Here is a 27,687-nt window from a genome sequence, read left to right on the forward strand (position 1 = left end):
TTTTCAGTTGCTTAGAAACTTGTTGAAATATTTATGTCTTTCCTCATGATCCACTTCTGTGATGAAAAATTGCTGCAAGGAATTGGCCAACTAGCAATTGCATGTGGAAAAGCTAGTGCAAGTCAGATGGTATTTTACATTGTGTATGATATACATTCTGATTCTTTTGACCAAATAGTTTGTCTTCCCTAATCTTTGTATGCTATTCATCATCCTCAATTTATAAGCTCTTTGAGGGAGAGTTTGTTCACATGAGTATAGGTGGTGACTCATTCCCTTTGAAGACAGAGATAAATGAGCTAGATGCTTCATGACCTAACCTTCAGGTGAAGTTATCCACATATCATCATCATCATCAGGAATATTTGACTTGTTGATATGATGATAGCATCCTTGGTTGATGACATGTTGTAAAGTCTTCAGAAATATTTTTTTATAAAGTTAACAGTTGCTGCCTGTTTAAGATGCAGTGCAGAGGACTCAATCAGGAAAGACCAAACCTAAGGTTCCTCTTGCCACCTTTAGGTTTTGCATATATACCTTGGTCCTAATGGCTGCTCCTCCAAATTCTGCAGTGTTGCTGTTTCAGTTGTTGCATCTCCTGAGCCATCAGTGTGGGTGTGTATGCATGCACATACATGCACACTCTCACATGGAGAGTAGTGTTACAGTATTGTAAATTCATGGACTTCAAGCTTAGACTACTATAAATAAGAGGAGAATTGGGCTTATCTGTTCATAGCTTGGACACTACAAAGTGCACAAAATGTGCAGAAATGTTAAAAATTTCACTGATGGTCTTTAGCAAGAGTCCCAAATGCTATATATTGCAAGAGACTTTGCTCCTTGTTTTGGAAGCTTTTTGTGTCCGTAAGAAGCTATTTTATGAATGAAACAGATGGAGTGGAGGGGGTCAAAATACAGGAGGGCAAGGCTGCTATTCAGACGGACCTAGCCAGGCTGGCGAAATGGGCTGACAGGAATCTTAAGATACTCAACAAGAGTGAGTTTAAAGCCTTCCATCTGGGAGGGAATAACCTCTGCAGCAGTACAGGCTGGGGGCTGGTTGTCTAGGAAAATGTTCTGCAGTAAAAGATTTGGGGGTCCTGACAGACAACAAATTGAACATAATTAGCAGCATGCCCTTGCAGCAAAGGTGGCCAACTGCACCCTAGGCTGTGTTAGTGAGTAGCCAGCAAGCCCAGGGAAGTGATCCTTTCCCTGTCTTTAGCACTTGTCGGACTGCATCTGGAATACTGTGTCCAGTTTGGGCTCCCCAGTGCAAGAAGTGCACTTCATCTAAGTGAAATACTGGAGCAAGCCCAGTGGGCACCACTAAGACAGTCAGGGGGCTGGAGAACATGGCATGTGAGCAGAGTCTGAAACGTGGGCCTGTTCAGCTTTGAGAAGAGAAGGCAGAGGGGGGGATACTTTTGTTGTCTGCAACTACCTGATCAGAGGATGCAGAAAAGATATAGCCAGATTCTTTTTGGTTGTGTGTAATGATGAGATGAGAGATAACGAGCACAAGTTGGAACATGGGGAAATTTCAGTTAGATATCAGGAAAATATCCTTGAAGATATTTGACTAGACTGGACACAGCCTGGCCAACCAGATCTCATTAGACCTGCTTTGAGCAGGAGTTGCACTAAATGACCTGTGGAGGTAGGTCCCAGCCAAAACTGTGGTTCTGTGCAAGAGGCCTGGGTTTGCTTCTGTGTTGTTCATACATTAGATTGTCACACTCTTGACATCTGTGGGAATGTTTTCAGGGTGAAACTCATCTCCTGGCAATCTGTGATTGCTGAATTCTCAGTCGCCTGTTCTGCTTTTGTGTTTTTTAGCTTGCTTTTTGCTGTTGCAGGGCTGTGCGGTAGGCAGTTCCGTCCGGTTTGGATAAACTGGTTGCTGAAATCACAGCCAGTTCTTGGACCACCTGCTACAATCTGTATTTAGCGCGTCCTGCTCTGTGCTACTGCTGCTCCCCTCTCCTGGGAGCTGCATCACTTACATAAATTGTTCCATGCTGTTGCTGCCCCTTCCTTTGGGACCAGCCCTTGGCTTCATGACTGGCCCCTTTCCTGCTTGTTCACCTTGATGCTGTTCCTCCCTGTGCTCCTGGTGTGGGGGACATGGATGAGGTGGAAATGACAAGAACGCCCCTGTCCTGGTGACTCTTATCTCTGCCTTGCAGATTTGGAGACCCAGGCAATTTGAATGAATTACTGTCCTGAGAAGTAACTTGTAGAAAATGCATTCTAACTGCTTGCATTTAGATTTCCTATCCCTTTTTGGGCCCATACAGTGCCACTGGTACATAGAAAGGGTAGGGAAATATGCTCTATGAGTGTATTGTGGTGTTCCTCAAGTTATTTGTTGTTTGTTTTTCTCTAAACATCATTTCAAGTTCCAGCGCAGTGATGTGATTTTAACTGGGGTACATGGTATATTCCCTATAAAACCTTTTGCTAGTTCACCTGGCCATGTGTTTGCAGAGGTATGCCTGACAGAAGACCATTCATCTTTTGGGGCACAAAAAAAACCACGTGCCGTTTTCCTGTAGCAGAGAACTTTGCTACTTTGCCAAGGAAATAATCAATGGTTCTTGCACATCTCCCTTTTTCTCTCAGTGCTGCTTCTCTCAGCATGCTCAGAGCCTCAAGCCAGGAGAGCATTTCTCTCTGAATCCTCCTTGCTCCTATTTCTTTTTCAGGATCAGGATGCTTTCCCTTGGGTGACTCACTGAAACCAACCCTTTCTCCTACAGGGGACTCATGGTTGTCTGAGTCTTCAGCTGTGCCTAGCCTGTAACCCCCATCTTCTCCCTCTCCCTTCTGTGTGTCAGGTCACATCTCCTCAACGTCATATCTGAGAGACTCAAAATCCTTGCCTGGAGTGATTTTCCCAAGCTACTGTACAAAGAGAGGAATTGGGTAGACAGCAAAGCCGTGGAGGGAGAAATAAATGTGATGGTAGGGAGGCAGTAAAGAAGTCCCCTGAGGATGGAGCAGCATGCGAGAGGTCAGCCCAGTCCTGGGGCGCAGAACATTAGCTAATGCTTTCGTCCAGACTTGAGTAGAGGTGGACTTCAGACATGTTGTCCCATGTGTGATTAAATGGATATTACATAACTCTCTCTAAAACCTCACCATTTCTGAGAACTGCAGACATAAGGATTTCCTGCCAAATTCAAGTTATTCAGGTTTTGAACCATCTCTTGCCTATTATGTGTTTCTAATAGGTCCCTGAGATATCCTCAGGAATGGAACAAACATTTCCTTATGTATATGCTTCTTATAGCATAGGGAGGCAAATAAAATAGGCTGCTTAAACCAGGTAATATTTACCTGACATTTCACGATGCCAATAAAAAGACTTCCAGAAAGCTTCTAGAAGGAATAGGTCATTTTTTAATGCACACAGTTCTGCACCCACTGTGGAATAAATCAATAGTTGACCTTGTTCTAGCAGATAAAGAAGAGTTAATAGCTGACCTGAAATCCCACGGTTGCCTAGGTACCAGTGATTGTTATTTGTCTGTATTTACTTTGTGCAAACAGAATATGGCATCAGGCAGTAATGTAAGGAGCTTTAGGAGACTCTGTTTCTTCGAGTTTAAACAATTGGCAGGATAACTACTTGGGAAGGTACCTTTAAAAGGGAAATGTTAATGGAAGCTATAAGGTATTCAACAAAATCATACTGATGGCCAAGAAGGCATGATTCCACAGTCACTGAAACTGTTAATAAAAGCATTCTTCACTTTAGGCAGGGAGGATGAAGAGGAGGAGGAAGTAAATGGCAGTGAATATAACTGCAAACTTAAACAACGAAGCGGGTGAGAAGGGAAACGTGCTAATCATGGAGATATCAGTGATGTAGGTTCAGAGGAGAAGGCATCAATTTTCTACATGCAAAGATAAAAGATCTAGGTGTAGGTACAATATAAAATTAGGAAATAGTTGTGTGTTTTGGGGAGGAAAAACTACAAGTAACAACAAAACAAAACCCAAACAGAAAAAACAACAACAAAGCCCAACTTGCTGTGTTTATGATTTAAGAGGAGGTATTTGTACCATGTCTGGTTTTGTATATAATTTATAACAAAGGAGGATGAGACAGTGCTTGCTAATATTTAAAACCCAGCAGATATCTAGATAAGGTACATGCCAAAGCAAGGAGCTCTTTTATTCATTAATGTTAATTTTTAGCCAATCCTTGTAAGCTAGGGGAGCTGCAGAAAGCTGGAATGCTGCCCACCAGGATTCACTATGGAAAAAATCGAAAGGAATGACCCAAAGAGCTATGAATTATCTATCCATATGTTGATCCAAGATAAAAATAATTTTGGAAATTTCTAAAAAACATTAGAATCTGAAGAAATGGTTTAATATCTATTCAGCACGACTTTGTATAAGGTAATATACATCTTTGCAGACAAATACTGTATTGTCTATTTTGACAAGATTGTACAAAGCAATATTGATATAGTTGAACATGCTCAACAAATTGAATTCATCCAAGTGACCAATGTTGATTTTTAAGAAAAAGAATACAAACACAACAAACATTAGAGGGGTTAAAAACCTCTTTAATGATAAATAATAAAAAGTAGTAGTTGTTGGGGAGACATCAGTGATCAAGACTGTTTCTAGTGTCAGTTTCCCCAGGGATCTGTTTCAGTCACAGTCCTGTTCAGTACCTGTATCAACCCATGGAGACAGTACTATTAAAACCTTGCCAGTAAGGTTTGCAGATAAAAAAAACTATTTGAGGAGGAGGAAAGAGAAAGATATGGTTACTGTTAGAGAATGACTTGAAATGCCTGGTTAACTGATGATAAATCCAGCAAAAACATGTCTGATGCAGCTCAGTGCAGAATACTGAGTATGTGGGAACCAGGCTGCGCTTGTAGGATGAAAAGCTGTCTTTGGAAAACACTGATTTGGGAGAGTACTAGTGATCGTTGGAGACAGTTGCTTCAACAGTGCAAAGGAGGGTATCAGTTTGAAGGAAGGATGTGATCTTGCCCATGTTCAAAGTCGAAAAGACTGTGACTGCATAATTTTGCTCAGTTCTGAGATCAGTTTAGGACCAAAAAATTAATCTAGGGCTTGGAAGGTGAGTGGCTTTTTAACTGTACAAGGTGTTGGGTGCATGATTTACTCAGCTTATTAAAGAGAGGTTGGCAGATGACAAGTCTGTTCTGTACAGGTGCTTATGCATGGATGATACTATTAATAGGGGGTTTAGGTCTTGTTTACAGTTGTAATAAGATTTTCCAGTTGGAAGCTGAGATTTAACAAAATTAACCTTGAAATAAGAGAAAAATTCTTAGTCATTAAGGTTAATTTAAACAGTGGAACAACTTAGGAAGGATTAGAAGAGTTGCCATCAGTGTTAAAAACAAGTTAGCAACTCTTCAAAATCTTACTGTCCAGTTTCTGAGGGACATTCTTTGGCTAGTGTGTGTAAGGACTCTTGATATGATGGTAGTAGTCTTCTCCTTAACTGCTGGTAGGCTGTCCCCTTTCTTACCAGACTATGTATGCAGAAGAAAAGTGCACGTTTTCCTCAACACGCGTCCAGTCCTTTCAACTTTGTGCTATGATAGCATCTGTGCTTGTACCTCATGGCTGATATCTTCAGCCCTTCCCTCCTAGGCTTCAAGAAGCGGTTTTCCTCCCTGTATAAAACTTGCTGGGATACTCTGGTCAGTTCTGGACTTGAGAGTCAGATGGACTTCAGAGTCTCCTGGGGAGGATGAAGGCTGGGTTGGACTGCCTGCAAGAGGAAAATGCATCTGTTCTCAAGTTGAACCATGAATTGCCTCCACAAAAACAAGTGGATCACTTTGGTAGTTCATACAGGTGCCTGTGCACTAAATCCTTATCTGTCGTGAGAGCAACAGTATGAAGAGTTAAAATTGATGTTTCTCAGAGTTTACTGTGGTGAAATGCTCTTTGGTCAAGAATCTTCAACTATTTTTTAAAAAGGAGATAGTATAAGATAAAAATAAGGACTATGTTGATTGCAGATGAAGGTGGGATAGCGAAGTACAGGGTGTGAATTCTCTCACGCTCTGGCTTCAGATGGAGACATTGCCTTTTTTAAAACATGCTCACTCCATGGCTACTACTTGTTGTAGGCTGTTGTCTGCTTCTGGTGGGGAAAATCATTGGCCCAGCTGATAAAGGGGTTTTGTGTGTTACCAGCTACGGCAGTAATAACGCATAGCTGTTTCATGTAAAGGTGACCATTCTGTCACCTTTAATAACTTTCAGTTAATGAATTTATTATTAACTTAATTTATTAAAGGTGACAGAATGGTAGCTACTTGGGTTTTTTTAACATTGGATTTTAAGGCAGGTAATGTTGTTATCTTTTTCCTTCTTTAAGCATGATTAATATTTCTACTGCAAGGTTCTTTATGGTGTGTGTTTGTGGTAGACCACTGCTTTGTATGATCTGAGCAACACAGCTCTGGGAGCTCAGATATTTTTGCAAGCTCTTGTAGCCTTCAATCTTGGCCTCTGGGGAAATATTTTGGCACTTTGCACTTCCTAAAATATCTCAGTGGCTATAATTTCTCAGCCAACTTCATTGTGGTGTCAAGAGTGCAAAACACCTTCATGAGCCTATAGTTGAGGCTAAAGCAATAACAAGCTAGACTACAGCTCTTTCTCACCAAGAGTTTGGTAGAATTTTAGGTCTGTGTTTTCCAGTAAATAAATTTAAATACACAAATAATTCATGATACACAAGTATGGGCAATGGCAGAAAACTACTCGTTAGGTGTTAAGGTAAGTAGGTAAATAATATGATAGACCGAGAAGCTCTGACCTGCAGGTGTTGATGGAGTGAGGCCTGAAGTACAGCAATAGGAAAGTTGCTGAAAGGGACTCTGCTTTCTGAGTGGACTGCGTATCTGAAAGAGAAAATCCTGCCTTCTGGATATCAAGATTTATTTCAGTGTTTTCATCTCTGAATAGTACTGGACACTAGTTTTTTCATCTCCAGATACTACTGGCCACCAATCACACGTAACAAGTCCTACATGCCAGTACCGGAGAACAAACATTCTGACACAAGGTGGCCTCTTTGTGATGATTCTTGTTTCCAAGCTCTTCCTGTGATGAGAGCGAGCTCCAGCCCTGTCACAGGGCAGGACTTTGTTCCTGCTGACGCTGATTAGAGTTAGAAGAGGCGCTGCTGTTTACACTGATGTGTTTCATCAGGGCGATTTCTGGAATCACCTTTTGCAAAGGACTCGTGTGCTCACCGCTGCTTGAGCATCCTGCTTTGTCTGCACAGCTACGCTGGGGACCACGGTACTTCTGGGCAGGGGTGCTTGTGCCGCTGCAGCTGTCAGCAGCTATCGTACTGTCAGTCTTGCTCTGCGAAAGCTGTGTGCTGACACCACAGGACACAGAAACTTCTGTAGTGACCGTCTGGTGGAAGGGAGCGATGACTGGATCGTCCATTTATCTAAGATTCGTTCAGGTTTTCATATGAGTTACTAGAAGAGTCTGCAGTGAGACTGGGCTGAATGTCATTTACGAAACAGTGTTGTGCTGTAGCTGGATTTACTTGCATAAAAGGCCTGGGTAAAATTACAGAGAGTTGTCTTTTATAACCCAGTTTTATATGGCCTTAGTCTACATGTCAGTCCTCTCAAATTGCATTTTGAATGTATGCTGCTTTTGTGGGCATGGGTCCAAGTACCTTTTCCGTGGCAGCAGTACCAGGTTACAGTGCAGTTGCACCTCTGGGGATGGCTCAAGGCAGGAGCAAGGAGCTGGAGGTATAGACCTGGAAGCTGGCCTGGTGTTAAGATCTCTGGAATGGTACCGTACTGTTCACCCCCATCTCGTTGTTTCATTTGAAAATCTTTTATTTGTGAGTCAGAGGATAACAAATGACTGAGAAACTATGTTCCTCATTACTCTGTTTGCTGGGATGGCTGCTGTCTGTAAATCCTGTTAGAAATCGGTGTTCTTCGTGTGGCTTCCTTTTAAAGTCTGGTTTCTTAGAAAACGTGTTTTGTTGGGCAGCAGGTCAACCCTAATAAGGGCTTGGTGCTTGTTTACTGTCTGTTCCGTTGGTAAGCTGTGGTAGTGCTTTGGTTTATAAATTCTTGATGCTTCCATCTTTCTCTTAGCAAAGTATACTGGTATAGCTTGGCTGAACAGGGTTGGCTGTAGCAGGGTTGGCCACACTATTTTGAAGACATGTAACCCAGCTTTAGGTGAGGAAAGTTAGTGTACTGGTAGCACCGTAGCTCTGGCAGACCCTGTGCTGCCATAACTAAGCGCTGACATACACGCTACAACGGACCCAGCTGTTCTCAGCTGAAAGTATATCCCATGGAGCTGGGAGGTAGGGTAAGGACGCTCTCTGCAGCATGGACCTATCCCTGCATATGAAATGCTCTTGCTCACGCACTTCAAGCCTGAGGACCTGTAATTGTTTCCTGCACAAGAGGTCAGTTTCCTGGCTATTTTGAATTTTAACCATCTTTGAGGATGGACTGTTTGGCACCTTTGAGGTTTAGATAGTTCACTGCACTCAGCGCTAAGTGAATTTTGTAGGGCCAGTGCAAAGCTGCTTGGGCATACAGAGTTCTCTTATAGGGATGTGAGGTTGTTGAACGGTGTCTCACGTTACCTTTTGTTCCATGATTTCTAGAGAATTTGTCTTGTACTCCCTGTCATTTGCATCTTTAGGGTTAAGTTATTTGTCTGGCACATTTTGGAGCTGATTTTGAAAGCTCTAGACAGGGAGAGGAGGCAGGGCCAGCTGGAACAGAGCATACAGGAGGGGCCCTACCAAACTGTCAGTGCCTTGGAAGGCAAAAGCTCTCTGATGCCAGATCTCTCAAATTTATTATATGTAATGTAGTTATGGCCTCTGCTGGAAAAATCTGCTGCCTTCATGTCATCTGGGTGGAAACAAACACACAGAATGCATATACCTTTCCTTACACAATGCCCTTGCATCTGTGATAAGGTACATCATGTTCAAGCAAGAAAATTGGTTCTGGTCATAGCTGATGTCTGTTAATATCTTTGTCTCATAAAAACGTTATTTCCAACTGTCCCTGCTACCATTGTAGAGAAGATGATTCTCATTTACCTGCTTTACAGGAGAAAAACTAAAAGCTGATGCAAGGTCACTCCAGGGAATGGAGGATGAAGATAGTACAATATGCTATAGAATCATAGAATGGTTTGGGTTGGAAGGGACCTTAAAGATCATCTAATTCCAACCCCCCTGCTGCGGGCAGGGACACCCTCCACTAGACCAGGTTGCCCAAAGCCCCATCCAACCTGGTCTTAAACACTTCCAGGGAGGGGGCCTCCACAACCTCTCTGGGCGACCTGTTCCAGTGCCTCACCACCCTCACAGTAAAGAATTTCTTTCTAACATCTAATCTAAATCAACCCTCCTTCAGCTTAAACCCGTTACCCCTTGTGCTGTCACTACACTCCCTGATAAACAGTCCCTCTCCATCTTTCCTGTAGGCCCCTTCAGGTACTGGTAAGCCGCAGTTAGATCTCCCAGGAGCCGCCTTTTCTCCATGCTGAACAATCCCAACTCTCTCAGGCTATGCCACGGCATGACTGGAAGTGTGTGTGTATGTCTAGCCATCATATGGTGCGGGCATGAGCAGTTCATGGAGGAGGCTTCTTGCACAACCTGACCTGTGATGGGGGATGCTGGCTTCTTGGTCAGATAGTAAGCTTTTTAAGTCATGATGAGGAACACTTGCGATGTGTAGTCCTGCAGTGCCTTCTTCAGAGGCAGAACTCTGCTGAGGATTTTTTTTTTTCTTCTGCTGCTGTGCAGGGTTGTAAGTAGAAGTTCTTGGTAATCATTGAGTGAACGAATCAGGTCTGTGAGAACAGTGATTCATGTCTTCAAGGTTAGAGATTAGAGGGTTAGTCCTCACGATGACCTAAGCATGGATCTTGTTTTATTTGGCCAGACCCTCTGTCTGCTGGAAAATACAAACATGCCTGTATACATGATTTTTAAAAATTACTAGGGGGGCATTTGGTGTTGACCCTTGTATTTAGACAACGTAGCATTTTCCATACAAAAATTGTGACCTTTTGCTAAGGAGCTCTTAAAACTTCCATTGTTTGCAGTAGGCTGTTGACATTTGGTAGGGGAAGCACCATCAGAGAACAAAGTGCCTTTTTATGTTCCACTAAATTAGATTCAGCTTTGAAGGAGATATAAACTGTTAAAATGAACTAGTTCTTTTTTCCTGCTTTCATTCTTCAGGAAAATTCTGGCACGCCACCAAAAAAAAAGTGCCTCCAGTGCTGGACCTGCTGTAACCGTTGCAGCAGTGAGGACAAGAGCTGTGGTGTTTGGAGCTGTCAGAGCAGCTGTGGCAACGGTCACAGCAGACTTTGAAAAGCCCAGCACGTGTCCTCCTGCCTCGCAGCCGCGCTGCTTTTCCAGGGAATTTCACGGAGCAGGAAACCCCTCCCCAGCAACCCTCAGTTCAGCAGTTAGCCCCTGTGGTCTCTGTTCCTTCTCTCCAAGCAGGTCTTTCCCTCCTGCCTCTTCAAGCACCTGCAACTCCTAGGTAGAAAAGAGATTGGGGCAGTTTGCATGGGTGGATGTAGCCCATTGCATGCTGTAGACATCAAGTGTGTGCTGGCTGCAACCGCAGGATTTGGTGATCTTAATTCTGGCAGCTAGGAAATGATGCACCTTCATCATCTTCAGGGCAGGGAGGCAGCCCTGTTGCCTCTCATGGAGCTAGGTCAGACCACTTGCATTCAGTATTACCACCAGCTTTTTGTCAGCCACAAGAAATTAAACACACAAGACAGGATTGCCTGTTGGTGTGGAAACCCTGCGCGGTGAGCTCAGCTGAACGGGGCTGGCAGGCAATGATGGCAGTAATACCCGAGGATCCAAGCCCAGCTGGGTGTGGAGAAAGGGGAAGATGGCACCGCATAATTGTGCACCAGAAGCTGCACAGTTTGTTCTCTTTCAAGATGATTCTAATGAGGTAGATTTTTTTTTTTTGATGGCTTTGAAGATTCTGAAAATAATTTTGGTATTTGCATTTATCAAGAGCCCAGCTGTTTCAGCATGGCAAAGCTAGGCAGCTGAGCTGATCTGTCAGGGACGGATCCTGCTCTTGGGCAGGGTGTGCTGCTTTCCACTTCCTTTTGCTTCTGAGCCCTAATGCTCACCTGACTCTTTGAGCCATTTCAGATCGGTAAATCCTCAAAACCTTTGTATTTATTCCTTTTGTTGGCCTCTCTTTTCACAGGATTGGTGAACTGTATCAGATTATCTACAGGTGAGAATGAAAACTGGGACCAGCTTTAGGAAGCTGGTGAGACCAGACAAGGGAGGACAAGTGAGCAGGGACCAGCCCCTCAGCAGCCACGAGCTGTTAAATTGGTTCAGCCCCTGTCGTGTAACGACACTGAAATAGTCTACTAAGAAAGCAATCATGACTGATTTCTTTCATGGCAGTGCCCAAGCCATATGCAACAAAGACAACAAAAAGCAATCAACGGCTAATCTTCTTTATAGACAAGCCCACACCAAGCGTGGGATAGAAATAGAAAATGCGTTTTAGCTGTGATTGGCACAGCAGTGGTCAAAAGAGGATCCAGCATGGATCAAGCCTAAGCTGTTGAGATGTTGAGGTTTCAAGGAAGATGCATGTTTACATTAGCATTATTCAAACTTCATGTAACGTGGGATATTGTGAATTCAATTGTTCTTGGGATGAATAGAAGATCAAGTATTGTCCTTAAACAATAGAACAGTAAAAACAACATCTGTGAACTAACATTTGTAAAAGAATACAACTATCTCCTTTTTAAGAATGGAGAATGGAAGCAGACAGAAACTATAGCTAAAATTGTTGGAATCATTTTGGTTGCTTAAAGACAGTTGTGGAATACTTGTTCAAGGGATTTAATAGCTTTTTATTGCTTTACATATTCAGAGCTTCTCCTCAGCCATCATGGCTCACTGTTCTAGATGTTTCATGTTTGCAAATCTGGCCACAAGTCTTTCAAGCAGGGCACTCACAAAATGAGCGTTATACCCATTTGACTCAGAATTGAAATGTTAATTAAAAAAAAAAGGCAAATATTATATTAAGAGCACTTTGGCAAAATGGAGAGTGTCCTAGTGCCCAGAGGCTGTGTTCATCATCTTTCCTAAATGTGAAACCATCCTTTCTTCTCTTGTTGACCCTTCCTTCGTTTGCTATCACCTTTAAATCTTCTGCAAGCAGTGAGATCAAAACCATGTTGATGGAAGCTTTTGTAAATAATGGGGTAGGAAAAACGCTCAGATACAGCATTTGTCTGAGCACAATATGTGTCTCTAGAATGAAGACTGCTCTGTATATATGCTCCTGAAAATGAGATCTTAGCCCTATCTTTCTGGAGAGCAGACCTCCAGTTTGGAAATACAACATGGACATTTCTAGAGGACAGAGCATTGCAGGGTTATGTTGAAGTGGTGATACTTCTACCTATAGGTTACTGGTTTGAATCTGGTCAGTTAACAAAAAAAATTCTAATATGTTCCAGGGTGAGGGATGTGACCCATATATGGTTCCACAGAGTGTGGTAAATCTCCTTACTAGCTTGTAGCTCTCGTTTCCCGCTTTTGCTCTGTGCTAAGTAGGGAGCTCTTTGGAACCAGTTGCTGAAACAGTGCAGACCAGTGGGGCCCTGCTCTCCTGGGGCCTCCGGGCTGAGGCAGCGGTCAGAATCGTATCATACGTGATAAAACCTGCACGGGTTATCGACACCCTGCTGTATGTCACAGGTTGAAGCTGAATGATCTTTTTCTGAAAAACAAACTGTTTGGAGTTGGCCATTGTTGTGGTTTCTGAATCTTCCATCAATTCTTTTGAAGGCTTGGAGTTTTGGAAAGTAAAGGGTGGGGGACAAAAGGAGATTTAGAGTTTGGAATCCCTGAGGTTGGGAGTCTTATGTGACTATCCCCTCCAGAGAAACAATATCACTGTTAAGTTGCTCTTTGTGATAGCCACTTCAGCAGGAAGATGAAATGCTGAATTGCATTTGAGAGACATTGTTAGTTGTCTGAGATGAAATCATATAACCATGTCTTAGATTAAATAGTAGAGTGAGGGAAGGAAGAATTGTTTAGATGAAAAGGGGGAAAAGAAAAGCCACCTCAAATCCTTAAAACTCTTCTGGAGATTGTTTTTCTTCCTTTAGACTTTTGTGAGAAAACCTGGGGTCTGTGACCAAGAGAATCTGCGTGTCCTAACCCAAGAGAACTGGGTCACGTCACAGGGATTTTATGCCTTTGCCTGTATGCCAGAAATGGAAATATTCTCACCTCCCTTCTTGCACTAAGCCAGCCCCTAAAAGGTAGGAAAAATGGATTGCCAAAAATAAATCTTTTTTTTTCCCCCCCTTGTCTCTCTGCAGCAATTCGGCAAAATCCTTGATGTAGAGATAATCTTTAATGAGCGTGGCTCGAAGGTAAGTCCTGTTTCTGTACCCGCTTCTCTTGTTTTGATCGCAGAGTAAAAGGCAGTTCATTGCCTAGAGAACATACTCTGTAGAGATGAGCAGGAATTAGTGTGATGGGGGAAGGGAAAAGCTATTTTGGGGACTGTCTCCTGTTCCCTCTGTCTCCAGACTCTGAGCATGGTCATTTCTGGGCAGCATGTACAAATGTTCCTAGACACTCCTGTCTGGAATGCGGGATCAGGTTCCCCAGCCTTTTGAACAAACAGGGAGTCAGTCCCTTGAGCCCTTGTAGCAACCTGTTCCCATTGCACTAGCAATGGGTGCCCTGTGGGGAAGGCAGAATAAGGTAAAACACCTTTGTGTGATGGGAGACCGTAAGAACAAAGCCTAACCCACCTCCCCAACCACATTTTTGTCGCATTAAAATACTTTTATAGAAAAACTGTGTTATCTCATATGTGAAAGGATTTTATTTACTCTATTTTGCAGACTTACTTGGCACTTCTGAGATACTGACCTTTCATGTTTGAGATATTTGATGCTTAATATAAGCATCCTCATTCCACTTGCCCTGCCCCATGTGGACCTCTCCCCACTGAATTTGCATTCACACACCTATTTTCATCTTACAGATAGATTAAGAGGGAGGTTTTATTGAGGGTTAATGGTAATTTATTTCTCTGGAGATGAGATTTCAAATGTTGCTCAGGTCAGCTGCAGAGAGATTCAGTGATCTTTGTCCTAATTGGCAATTGGTTCTCATCACGTAACCAGTATCACCACAATGACAAATTGATGTGATTCTCTCTCTGCCCAGGAGGTTCAGCACTGGAATAGCAGGGAGTTTTGCAGGTCAGGAGCGAGGTGCATTGCCAAAGCTCTATGGGGGAAGCTTGCACAGTGCATGTCTATACTCTGCTTGACTTAATCAATGCTAAGATTCCCATTTTCAATTAAAACAAAATTTCCCTCCTCCCCACACACACGTGTGTGCACATGTGTGCATGCACACAAGAGATTTTGAAGTTGCAATTCAGCTAAGCAGTTGTGGTTTAGAGTCTATGCCTTTCGCTTGGATTTGAGGTTCACAGTCTTAAGGTGGCCTCTTTGCTTCAACATATATTCTGGGGTATGTTCATGTTCAGAGCCCTCTGCAAATTTTCACCCGTGTTGCCCAAGATGCATTCGGAAATTCTTCAGCCTGTGTATTAGCTGGAAACCAGAAAGTGGTTGATCTGTATACAAAAGAAATGAATGTTAGCCCTTTCCCCATCCTTTGTTTGTGCTTAATATTGTAGGGTCTTTTTGGTGGGTTTTGTTTTTTGTTTTTTTTTTAATAAGACAGTCTGAACAAATAAATTTCTATATGGCTTAGAGAGTTTTACTTCTCTCTGTGGATAGAAATCTATACGCTTTACCAAAACAATCAGCTATGCTGAGTTTGTAAATAGTTATTCTGCTCTCTGCTGTTCTTCTGATATTTATAGGCCACGGCTATCTGTGAATTAGGCTTGATTTTAGTCTTTTCTATTTGGCTTTGGGAATAGCCTCTGGCCTCTATCAAATCCCTACTTGTTTGGATGTAATTGCAAAAGAAAGAACAAAAATAACTGGTCTGGCAAAGTGGTGAGCTCTATCCTTCATCCCCCACTGCCTGTGCTTTCCAGAACAGTGTTTTCCTCTCCACACATGAACTTCACTCTCTCTCCTCCATCCATACAGCCCTGTATTAAATGCCCACGGCTGCCCTTTCCCTTGTAGGCAACGCTAACATTGGAGGCTTTCTGCGAAGACTTGATTTGTGACTGTGAAAAGTACCTTCTTGTGCAGTTGTCAAAGCCCAAGCTTCTGGTTTTCAGTTAAAACAAAAATTATTGCTGAAGAGTTCCTTGATTAATTTTATCCTGAACCCTTAATAAATATATGAAAAAAGAAAGCGATCCAAAGAGATGTTCTTCCAGTCCTTGACCATGAAGTTTTCTACTGCTTTTTTGTCATCTTACAGCCAAAAAGCAGTTGCAAAACTGATAACCTGTATGAGGGATGGGGCAGAATCTGAACAGAATGAGAAAACACCCAAAGAGTCATTTTATGTTATCTTTGCATCCTTCTCTACCCAAAATAATTCCTGGTTTAAAATGAATGCAAGATTGTTCCTGCTTAGCATGAAAATGGGAGGCCCCAGTGTTTGAGTGGGGTGTAGCTGCACGAAGCACCTGGTATTCACATAACAATGGAAAAACAACAGTTTGGTGATCTGATGGTGAAGCAAAGGAAATGGATCTTTCTGGAGGCCACTCACTCACTCTTGGGTTCTTCCTCCACCTTAGGGAAAAAAAAAAATCTGAATGCATTTTCCTGCCCTATGGTTTCCATTCTAATCTAATGATATGAAACCTCTCTCTCTTCTCCTCCTCCTCCTCCTCTCTCTTGGGAATCCGAAAGCAGATGCTCCTGCTGCCTGCCTTGTGCTGTGTTCTCAATATTCCCTTCCCTTCCCTGGGTTCCTAAGGGTTGTAGAGTTTTTTATGTATATGTTTTGTAAATATTTAAAAGGTACAGTGGTAAATCCCAAACTGCCCTGGGTTCGCCCCCACCCAGTGTATGATGGGGTTGAGCAGCGCTTTGTCCCTGCTGAGCTGTGGCAGGAGATCTCTGCTGAGATGGCTCCAGTGCTGGTCGGTAGGAGGGACTGGAGGAAGCGTGTGGGTTGCATTCTTCCTTTTGAATCCACCTGAGATGACCAGGCAGTTTTCTTCGACAGCCTGGGAGAACTACATCAAATTGGCTGCATCTTCAGAATCTCTGCATATTTAGTAAGTTCGGTGACCAGAGGGAGAGCAGCGTGTGTCCGTCACAGCCACCTCACACCTCAGGTTCTTGCATTTGGCTTAGGAAATGTTATTTGTTGACTTTCTGTATCACAGCAGAGTAGGAGGCAGTTAATAATTAGCTTTGCTGATTCTCCTCACAAAGCAATGTGAATTCTTGTTTCCTAACTCAATTTCTGCCCAGATTCAATCTGTTTAGTAGGATTATATGGGCCCTGGTAGACTTGACGCTGATATTGCTTTGCTACATATGAGAAACAAGATACAAACTTTATACATCCCTTGAATTTCATTTTGTTTTATTCTTGTTTAATAGAATGACATCAGTCTTCCCTTGATGTGTTTGGGTTTTTTTGCTTGTTTCCAGGAAACTAGCTCTTTCATTTATCCTGTTTACCATTACATTTCTAGTTCTGACCTGTATAAGTGCCTTTAAATAGCATTCTGCTCATGGTTGCAGTTTACCATGCACTTCACTGAACCGTGAATAAAACACCTCCAGAGGAAGTCAAGAGAGAGGATTCCTGCTCCTTTTATTAGTGGAGATGCATCCTCTCGATGCATATTTTGGCACTATTGTGCTGAACCGAACAAGTGGACATATTTGCAGAATTAATGCAGTCTGCCTGCATAACAAGTACCCTGTGGCATTCGTAAAGCTGCAGGGGAAGGGCATCCAACCTCTTTGCTCATCAGCTGCATACCATGTGGCATTCCAAGATGTGCCCTCAATGACATTCAGAGACCAAGAGTGCGTAAGCACACAGCAAAATCTTGGCTGAAGAGGGAACGTTTTTTTAAGATTTTTAAATGGTAAGAGTTCATATTAGTTCATATTAGTGCAGATTGCAAGCTTGTGGTTTCAGCATAGTGTAAGGTTATGTCCCTCACTGCCCTCCACTTGGGAGACCCAAATCTCCAAGTTCTTATGTTCGACGGGAGTGTCTAAAAGTGCTTCATATTTAATTAAAAAATTGGTTGTATAGTAGCTTACATCTTGTTTTCCCAAAGCAATTGAGTTCCGTAAGTAAACCTGTGCTAACTAAATCTTGTGCAGAAAGTTATGTGGAAACACTTAGAGGTTTTTTTTACAGTTAACTACAGTTAACTGTAGGTTAAGATAAAAATATGAATTTAGGTTTGATAACTGCACCTAAAAGACTGTATGTTTGCATGTGCATTTATTTCTTCTTTGAATGGCTTAGGTGCTTTGAGTGAGTCACTCTGGTTCTGGACTTAGTTTCCACTCAGTGAAATAGATACAACCCCTTGTTACCTAAAATAGAGGTCTTGTTTTCATTTATATTCTATTTTTATAATTCTTGCTCAGATGTCATCAGTTGAGCCAGAAATACAAATAGTGTTATTAATGCAAAGAGGCTTAATAACAAATTAAGTACCAGCGACCAGCGTCGCTTTCTCAGGTCACCAAGTCCCTTCGTAGTGCCAATGGCATGAAGGAGACGTGACCTGCATCCCTTTATCCTAGTTCAGTGAGGTACAGGTTTATGCCTTCAACTCTGCGATACTAAACTAATGAGTTAAATTAGTCCATACACTGAACTGGTACATTTAAACTTGAATAATTAAGGCTGAAGGTGATGGCTTGATAGTATAAGCTGATTTACTGCTCCTGTGGGAGCGCCTTCCCAGTAGTGCTCCTTTCGCTGTGTAGGGAGTTGAATCCAGGGTGCTAAATTAGCAAAAAACTGATGCACCATGGAGAGAGAGAGAGAGAGAAATGAGCTTGTCTTCCTCCAGTTTAGCTAGCTGAACTCTCAGACCATGCAGTAAGATCCGTGATCGATCGAGGGGAGGAGGAGGAGCACACAGCACGAGGCCATGGAGCTCCTGACCCGAGTTGGCTGGTGCCTGAAGCCCCCAGCTCTCGCTGCGCAGCAGCCCTGGCCAGGCTCCCACTGTTCTCTCCTGGCCTCTGCCCCCTCCTCGGTTTTGCAGGAGGGATTGGCAGTGGAGCAACACAACAAGCTGGACTGGGGAAATGATCCAGCTTAAAAATAACCCCGCAGGGTTTTTTTGAAGATACATTCATGGGGTTTTAGCCAGGTTAATTCCTGCATCTGGTTCACCAGATTGCACAGGTACACGGACAGGTGCTTCATGCATACGTGCCTTAATGCACTCAAAGTGCAGCACGGCGGTAGGGAGGAGCTGGAAGAGCAGCTGAAATGGTGTCAGCTTGGTTTACACTGATTTAAAGTGTGCGTTTGCGTGTGTAACTTCAACAACGTGTTTCTGAATTTCATGCTGTGTTTCTGTCAGTGGATTCAGTCCTGCTCATCTCAGGTGGATTACAGCTGAAACCCTCCTACTCTCTCCAAATGCCTTGGAAACAGTTAGCCTAAACTCCTGTCTCCTTGGCCATTTTTTCAGGCTTCTAAAAGTTTGTTTCTTTTTGGAAATGGGGGAGGGGGAAGAAAAGAAAAAAACTTGGTTAAAAATGAGCAGAGCAGCAGATGACAGCAAGGCCGGTTGCTGGCTGCATGCTCCAGTGGTACAAGGCAAAGACGCTGCTGCTGAGGTGACTGGTCTAAACTCCATGACAAACGAAGGGTTAACAATGCATGGATTTCAAGGGGCTCTGTTTAGTTTCCTTTGGTTTTATTTTCTTTTTTATTTTACTTTTTTGTTGTTGTTTTTTGTTTAATTTCTGTGTTCTGGCCACACCCAGGAGAACCGTCTGCTTTTGATTTCTCCCTTTACGGTTACATGGTAAATTTTCTTTCTCATTCTTCAGAGATGGAAACGTTCAAATACTATATATATACATTTATTATTTTTTTTTCACTGCTCATCATGTTGCTTGTTATTTATTGCAGAGTCTGAGGCCAGACTAAAAGGGTGGCAGTTACTCGGTCTCTTCAGGCCCTTTGAATAAACTTTTGGGTAAAAAGGGGTTAGTCTGGCACTGCAAATTACTCACCAGTCCTAAAAATTTTTGCTGGGGTTATTTAGTGTTCTCTGGGTACACTGAGGCTTCAACTTATTTTCTGCTTGGGAGAAGTTCCTGGCAGTTGCTGGTGGAGAGGAATTGTTGAAAATTTCAGCCTTGTTATCACAACAGCCTTATTAAACCCAAGCTATTTGTATAATCTAAATTTTAGAAACCTTAAGTCTTTTTTTACCTAGGATTGTATCTTCCCTTCCTCTGGCTCCATACCTACTGCTATGGAGCAAACTAGTATCTTCTGTAAAGCTAAGCTAGTAAATATTGGACATCTGTCACCTCTTTTTTTTTTCTTTTTCTTTTTCTTTTTTTTTTTTCAAGGTCAAGACAACCTTGGGAGGGAAAACTGAGAATTGTTTGTTGTGTGTGTATATATATTTAGGTACAAATTAATCCCTATTCTTTACAGGTCATCTGTGAAAAGGAATTAAAATTATATGTATGTGCTTTTTTCTCTCCCACTTCAAGAATATGTATATATAATTGCTAGTTTTAAAACTTAGAAATAACAAAAATGTCAAGTGTGGCTCACCTGTTTTTCCTGATGAAAACTTGAATGTCTCAGAGATGCATTAAGACAACAAACAAAGGGGGCACAAATGCTGACTCTGCCATAGTCAACTATGTTAAGCGTTAATTCAGTATTGACATTAAATGGCTCTCAACAAAGAGAGTTGCACAAGCTAAGAACTGATCTGTCAATAAAACAAAAGTTGTGGTTAATTAGTTATGTCATTCAGAATCAGATTAATTCTCTTTTAATTCATATTGTTAATTATTTTCATATAGTCTGCATGTGGATTGAACTCTGCCTTAACTTATTAAAAATACTGCAAATTCCTAATCAGTTTAAAGATATTTAATGATAATGTGTTTTTTAAAATCCCGTACAGACTTTACTAATTGCAAACAAATGTGAATTAAAATAGTCTTAGTTTGGTTCTAGCCTGCATAGATTAATGTCTAAAAAATTACCTTCCCTCTGCTCTGCAGCTTTCAGTTCACATCATCACCGAAGACATAAATTTTATTCGGTCTCCACAGGCTTGTCTAGAACAAACAGAAATTTTAATGTAAAAAGAGAAGAGGGAAATAGAGATTCCTGTTGCAGTCTTTACCTCCCCTCCTCCCACAACCTTTTAAAGATGCTTTTTTGCCATTATATAGAACCAGAGGGAAAGGTGTTGATCTATTTCTCAGTCTTGCCTTTCTCTGTAGGGGTTCTTTGAAGCAGACACGATACCCTGTCCCTTCGTAATCAGCTTTGCTATTACACCCCCTGCAACCCCCCTGGTTCCCTGCAACGTATTTGAGAGTTATATGTGGTTGGGCTGTTTTATTAGCCCCGATCTCTTGTAGCTCCAATTTTAATTCATTTAAACAGAAAACTTTTATGCTGTTCTGAAAAAGGCATGTTTGTTACTTATATAGCTTTTTATTTATAGCTGGAGAAATGAAATTATCTGAAGCTTTAGATTATTGGGTTGAGCTCAAAGGAGCGCTCTTGTTGATCTCAACACTGCAGTACTTGGATAAGTTCTTTTGTTATTACTGTTCAGGGGAAAAAAAAGAAAAAAAAAAAGCTGCATTTTACAAATGTGTAACGGTTCTGTGCTGGAAACCTAGCTGTGGATGATACAGGCCAGCATGTGCCAACGGCTTGGGCTTTTTAAGATTAGTATTGTATTTTAAAAAGCACTTGAAGAATGATGGCTTGCTTGTGTCTTGTTGCTAACAGTGCTTAGAAATCAAGATGCTGGTTTTTTTGGAGGGGGGGGTCCTGTCCATGCATATCGTCCCCAAGCTGCACGGGGTATGCATGCCATTCCCCTGACAAGGCATACCTGTAGATCCATGACATCACCTCGCTCTCCAGTTAATATCAGGAGTTTCCATTGCATCAAATGCAAGCTTTGCTCTTCCTGCTCCTGAGGGTATTGGAGCCAGTAAAGATTACTCTCTGTACATAAAAACCAGTATTTGCTTTATAGCAAGCCACAGGAGCCAGTTACTCTTCTCCTGTTCTTAAGATACCCTAAAAGCAGAAATCAACAAAGTTTTTTGTTTGGCCCTGCTCTCTGTAATGGCACGAAGAATATCTCATCACAGTTGTCTGTAGTAAGATCCCATTTGTTACTAGTTAAAATTCTAATTAACTTAGTCACGTTGGCTCTGTTTTAATGTCGGTGTACTCATCTCTGTGGAAGGAAGCATGATCTCTTACCCTGCCCCGTTATGCGACTGCATGAGTTGGTGGCAGCAGCATGGGCGTGTAGGACAGGCGCGTTGCATGTGCCTTCGTGGATGCGGTAAACCTAAATTCATCTCGCTAAAGGGACATTTTAGTAGTCCTCAAGCCTTTGTGGATGCCTCAAGCAGGGCACATCAATTTTTCTCAAACTTCATGGTCTAACTAGGCAGAGGTTTGTTACTGTCCACGGCACAGAGGTTGCCATCTCAGAACAAAGCCAAGTAAGATGGGTAGCAGGGTGGGGGAGAGGTAGCGGTAGGTCAGGAGTGTTAGGCAAAACCTGCCTTTACCGATGAATCGGTATTTTGGTGTTTAGATTTGCACTCAAGTCCAACACAGTACTCATAGGAAAATTTTGAAACTAGAATATGTGATTCTCTAAATCTTCATGTTAAGTAATGTTTATTTGATGGTGCTACCTAGAAGCCCTGCTTGCTTTCAGGGCCCCATGCATTATTAGGAAAGTTACAGGCATAGGAGTAGACATGAGCTGTGCCCTGAAGAGCTTACAAGTGATGCTTTACAAACAGCCCTTCCTCTCAACAGTTTTCTAAGGTAGGTAATTATTATTGTCTCCATTTTACAGGTGGGAAAAGCAAGGTTCAGTGTTTGATTTGCCCAAAGCTTCACAGAATTCCTGGTGCCAGGCGTGAACTCAGATCGCTGCCCGCTCTTGTAGCAGTTTCTCAAGAGAACGAAGTGCTGCTCAGTGTCAATGTCCTGTACTGTGTCTGGGGCGGGCGGGGGGTCCTGCAAAGCATGTGTGTTAATTAGCAGAGGGGAGAGAAGCCCCGCTTGGGTTTGACCAGCTTCCCTGTGTCAGAGCAGGGTTTAGTGTTTTTAAACAAACGAACCAAAATTGTCTCGAGTAACTTTGTACTTCTTTTTTGGTCTGGCCTCAATTGCTTTTATGTTTTCTTTTTTTTTTAAATTACTCTTATTCTTATTATGATTACAGTTCCTTTATTTTATCGAATTTAATTTCTTTCATTTATGAAACATGCATGAACCAACAATGTGACTCTAGGAGGTTATTGCTGAGTTGTGCTGATGTCGATTTCATACTGTGATATTTTTTCTCTATTTACCTAGAGATCAGTATTTCAATATATAACGATGTGCATGTTTTCCCCCCTTCTCCCGCTGCATGCAGGGATTCGGGTTCGTAACTTTCGAGAATAGTGCTGATGCAGACAGGGCCAGGGAGAAATTACACGGCACCGTGGTAGAGGGCCGTAAAATCGAGGTGCATGTCTTCAGTAATTCAATTTCTTCTTTATATTTATTCTTTTGATTTCTTTTTGTGTCTTGCCTCACTTATTTCACATTTGGATCCCAGTCTCGTGTGTGCGTGTGTGTTTGTGTCTGTGTCCTTCACCTCCCTGCACTGAAATGTATAAAAGTTTACACCCCTTACGGAATATTTTTCTTATTGTTTTGGGTATTTTTTTCTTTTCTTTCTTCTTTTATTAAGTTTTTTTCCCACCCACTCCAAATTTTTGCCCTTCTGCTGTCTTGATTTTTCCTTTGCTTCAGTTTGCGAGGCTCCGATTTCCTGTTACCAGGCCTGAACAAAACTAACTGAAAGAGTACTGTCCGACTTCTAACTCTGTGTCCAAAAAAGAAAGCAGGGGGCCAGCCCGTATCCTCTCTTTCCTCCGAGGCCAGTTCTCCTCCACGCAAGTGTGAGATGATGCCCGTGGTGGGAGGGGAGGGGAGACACGGGGCAGAATCCCCGAGTGGGCTGTGTTTATACACACCGCTGGTTTCTTGACCTGCCCGCGGTCAAGAGTCGGCTTGGTGAAAGCTAATCCTTAGAGTTTATAGCTCTCACCACAGGGGAGTGAAGAGTTAATGTTGGCTGGCCAACATGGCCATATATTGGGCATGCCTGGTGTTGACCAGTTTGGTGTTCCACTGTGGTGAAGGCTAACTGGCGTCTTCCCTCTCTCCCTCTTTCTTTAAAAAAAAAATAAAAAAAAAAAGTACAAATATTAAAAAAAAAGCCGCCGTTTTTGAGTAAGATGTCTGCATATTTTGCTTTTTTTTTGTTTTGTTTTTTTATTTCCCTTTTCAATGGTTTAGCGTTTAGGGCCCTTCACTTGACTCACTCTTTCCATGGTAACTATACACAATGCTGGCGATGGTACGAGTTGGCGGTAAGTGAAACAAAAGCGCTAGAGAAGAAGCTTTTTTTTTTTTAATTTTTCTTAAAATTACAAAAAACCAAAATTAAATAAGAAAGAAAAAAATCCATCTGCCATCTCACATTAACACTACAAAATGTGATTTGACTTGTTGTCCCCACCCACCTCCTTCCCCCTTCTCCCCCTTTTATTTTCAATGCTGTTGAGTAATGCCGCCTGGACTTTGGATGTACATATCGTTTTGTAGCAGTCTGAGCTGTTTGATTACTGACTTCATGGTGATTTCCCCTTGCACATCTTACTCAGAGTTACTGAACTCCAGTTTGGCTGGTTTTTATTAATGCACCCATTTCCTCCTCTCTCTCTCCTGCCCCTTCTTTCTGCTGCTCTCTTTCTGAGACCTGTTTGTAGCTGTTACTGTTTGTTTTCTCTCTTTTTCTTTCTCTCTCTCTCCCCCCCTCCCTGGTTTATTTCTTTACTCTGTTAAATGCAGCTGTTGGTCTCTTTGCTGACTGGTGGTTTCTGATCGGTTCTGGCAATTTTTCCTTTAAGTGCTTGTGTTGCACTTTGCTGTAGCAGCTGATTTCAGGCACTCGCTCCATCTTAATGATTGTCTGTGAGACCCTATCTCCTCCCTCCTCCCCTCCCCACCCTCTGAATCAATTGTGTTTTTTTTTTTTCTTTCTTTTATCTGTGTGTGTTTAACTGCATGCTCTCAGTCTCATCATTGTTGTTTCCCATTCTTTCTTTTTAAATGTGTAATGTTTCTATTGTTTTGGGGCTGAAACGAGAGTAAATGTAGCTCCAGACTCCCCACCCTGCGTACGCTCACCATCCATAAGTCTCAAGGGCCCGAGGCAGCTTTTATTTTTATATCCTTTTTGGTTTTTTTTTTCTTCTTCACCCTGGCCTCAATTCCTATTTGGCATGGGTTTTGATAAATTACTGATGTTGTATAAAGACTTCACCCTCCTTGCAAGAACTTTGAGGCTGTCTGACACGGGGCTGCAGTAACTTGGCTTCCAAACTGGTCCATCTTTTCTTTATCAGCACCATCTCTGTGGTAACACCCCACTTGCTTGAGCAATCAAACCGCTTGGAACTATGCAGAGCTCTGTAAAGAGGGTGGAGGGCACGATAAAACCAAAAAAAGACCCAGGTCTACTGCTATATATTTCTTCTTTTTGCTCCCTGCAATTTGCAACAAGGGGGAAAAAAAAAAATCTGGAAAAAGATTTGAAAATGGTGGGGAGGAAATTGGAGAGCATAGACCGTCCAAATGCTTGGTGGTGTTCCAGAAATCTTCTCAAGCCTTGGGAGTTCAAATCTAAAGCTGATGGACTCCAAGCTACCTTTTTCTATCTAAAAAGTATGCCTGCCAGCAACCTGCTGGGCCCCAATCCCAACGGTGAGCTTGAGAAACAAGTCAGCTTGTGCATCACCTGGTTCAGTTCCCCTGCCTGTGCTGCAGAAATTATCACAGCTCTCAAACAGAACCTGGGAAACCCTTTCGATCAACAAGCTGAAAATAAGCATACGCCAAGGGGTGGGAGTGCGGCGGAGAATCTGCACTTTACTCTCGTTGGCCTTTTGTTTAATGCATAATTTTAAAGTGCCACGTTTAGCTGTAACTTTTATAATTAAATGGCAACTGTTAAAAGTAATTCAAAGACTGCATTCTTGTAAAATTAGTTGTTTAATTTTTTTTGCTCAGAGAAGTAGTGTGTGTGTATGTGTGTGTGGTATCTGAGTTTTCCACCATTTTCCCTAATGTCCTATGCTTCCTTCCCTCTCCTCCCCTTCCCCTTTCTTACTTTTAGGTTAACAACGCCACTGCGCGAGTGATGACCAATAAGAAGATGGTCACACCTTACGCAAATGGTAAGAGAGACTGTGCTAATGATGAGCTGAAACATTTGAAGAAAGACAAAAGGGAAAAGTCATGACCTCTCCTCAGGACCAAAAAACCCACCAAACCTCAAAAGAAACCAACAAAACCCCACAAACCCTAATTTATAGCATTATTCTTCAGTATAACCCTCAAGTGTTTATGGAGGAATACCATTTTACAGATGGAGAAGTGGGGACAGAGAGGAGTAGTGACATGCCCAACGTGGCCAAGCTGGTAAAGAAACCAAGGACTGATGGGTTGCCCGCCACTACTGCAAGCAGATGCTGTACAGTGGGATATGCAGTACTCCTGAGCCTTACTGCCATCACGTAGATACCTAAATATGAATGCAGAAGCATAATTTAGGATACATAATTGGATATATCTCAGTTTAGGTTCTAACTGTAAAAGTACAGCTGTCCCCAAGCAGCCGGGAAAATGGGAGGCATTGCGCTGCTTGTTTGCTCACTTCTTGTTACAGACTGTGCCTGTGTTCAGTCATTTTCCAGTGAACCTGAATAGAGAAAGACCAAGTTGTTTGGGTAATGAAGAATCCTGTTTCTTCGGGATATCTTGGTTCTTCTGTCTGTGCAGTAATTTTATTGCATAGGCATATATAGCATAAAAAGTCGTTCTTCTCCTGACAGAACTGAATGTTGCTTTGATAGATTTTTGAATCTGAGTCTTTGTCCTGAAACAGGCAGAAAAATTCTTTTTGGTCTGAAAATGTTCCTGAACAGCTTCAACAAGCAAGCAAGCTCTATATAGGTAGTTGCTAGTATGAGAATCTGTTCTAATTAAAACATAAGACTTAGAAGTCAGAAGATACAAATTTTCTTTGTGGCTCTGCTACTGACTTACTGCATGTCTCTTGGCATATATATCTTATTTTGGTTAGAGAACTGAGGAAACGGGGGCAGGCAGAAAGGCTGGGATTCCAAGTCTCAGTGTCTGAAAGGAACCATGAAATTTTGCAGTAAAAGGCAACGCAGCCATGTTATGTTGTCCTAAAAGCAAGAGCAGAAAATGTGTATGACTTTCGTAACAAAACTTGGTTTACATAGCTATGACTTGTGAAACCCTGATAACAGGCAGGAATATTTTACTTTCGCAGCTGGCAATTTAAAGCTAGTCTTAAAGCTATGCAAAGGTATTCAGTATTAGGCCAGGCTTAAGGCATACCGACAAGTTGTCGTACAAGCATTTTCAAATTTAAGGGTAGATCCCAGTCCCCTCATTGCCACCAGTCACCTGAGTATTTTGCTGTCAAGGTGGGCAGCACAGGGGCAGCATGCCCAGTCTTGCGGAGGGAGCGTGCCGTGCATCTCTCATTGATGCTCTGTCAGCAGACTTCATCTGGCGTTGATGGGCTGCAGTTCACAAAGTTGTTCATACGGTTTCTGGGCTGGTTAGAGGTGTTAATGCGCAGCAAGTGTGTCAGGACTCCAAGAGAGGGGAAGGGTATGGATTTATTTAAATAAAAATACCTGTGTGATTGCTAGCTGAACAGCTGACGTTTTCCCTGAAAGGAATGCCTTGTGGAAGCCAGCCCAGATCATGATGCTTTACACCCCTTGTTTCTCTCCCCAGATAGGAAGGGGGGGGTGTGTGTGTGGGAAGACAGATATGTTTCTAGATCTGACCCAGTGATGACTTCTTGAAGCACTTCTCTTGTAGGTTTTATGTTGATTTGCAGTTCTTGCTAATTATCCAGATGATAATAAAATAAATTCTCTGGGAAGGCTTTCATCCTGAAAAGCAGCATAAAGACGACAGGAAATACTAAAATAACACAGAGAGGAGAAAATGTGAGATGAATAGACTGAATTGCTTTTCTGCGCCATAGTTGTGTGATTCGGTTAGTGAGGAGATTCAGACACTGTTGCGTTTTAGCAGATCTCTAGCAAATAAGACAGAAGGGTGTTTTGATAATTTAAGGCTCTAAATTAATTTGGCCGGGATGACGGTCTGGGCCAGTGGCTTTAGAGAGCTTTTGGATCCGTGGCGTTCCTGGTGAAAGCAGGGAGGAGCTGGCAGCAAGGTTCATGCAGAGAACGCAGGGTCGCACAGTGCTCGTGGTAAATACTCATATAAGG

At 42.3% G+C, this 27,687-nt stretch overlaps 1 protein-coding gene and 1 long non-coding RNA gene across 14 annotated transcripts in view; one reads left to right on the forward strand and one right to left on the reverse strand.

Annotated features, from left to right (window-relative positions):
• Nucleotides 1-27,687, forward strand: part of RBFOX2 (RNA binding fox-1 homolog 2) — a 174,393-nt gene that overhangs the window by 123,232 nt on the left and 23,474 nt on the right. For all 12 annotated transcript variants that reach the window (XR_008576112.1, XR_008576118.1, XR_008576120.1 and 9 more), the window contains 3 exons: nt 13,459-13,512; nt 22,707-22,799; nt 25,521-25,581. Coding sequence is in view for 8 of the 12 variants with exons in the window: in XM_054818483.1 (XP_054674458.1) it covers nt 13,459-13,512; nt 22,707-22,799; nt 25,521-25,581 (208 nt within the window). In the remaining 4 variants the exon portion in view is untranslated. The remainder of the gene's footprint in view (nt 1-13,458; nt 13,513-22,706; nt 22,800-25,520; nt 25,582-27,687) is intronic.
• LOC129203706 (uncharacterized) lies at nt 14,609-27,188 on the reverse strand. 2 transcript variants are annotated; one of them, XR_008576124.1, is made up of 4 exons: nt 26,843-27,188; nt 20,278-20,352; nt 19,835-19,997; nt 14,609-14,738 (listed from the first exon to the last, which is right to left on the reverse strand). It is a non-coding gene; the product is annotated as an uncharacterized LOC129203706 (long non-coding RNA). The 2 variants fall into 2 exon arrangements; XR_008576122.1 differs by having other exon boundaries at nt 19,835-20,352.

This window comes from Grus americana, chromosome 1 (genome assembly GCF_028858705.1).
Source record: "Grus americana isolate bGruAme1 chromosome 1, bGruAme1.mat, whole genome shotgun sequence".
Taxonomy (NCBI): domain Eukaryota; kingdom Metazoa; phylum Chordata; class Aves; order Gruiformes; family Gruidae; genus Grus; species Grus americana.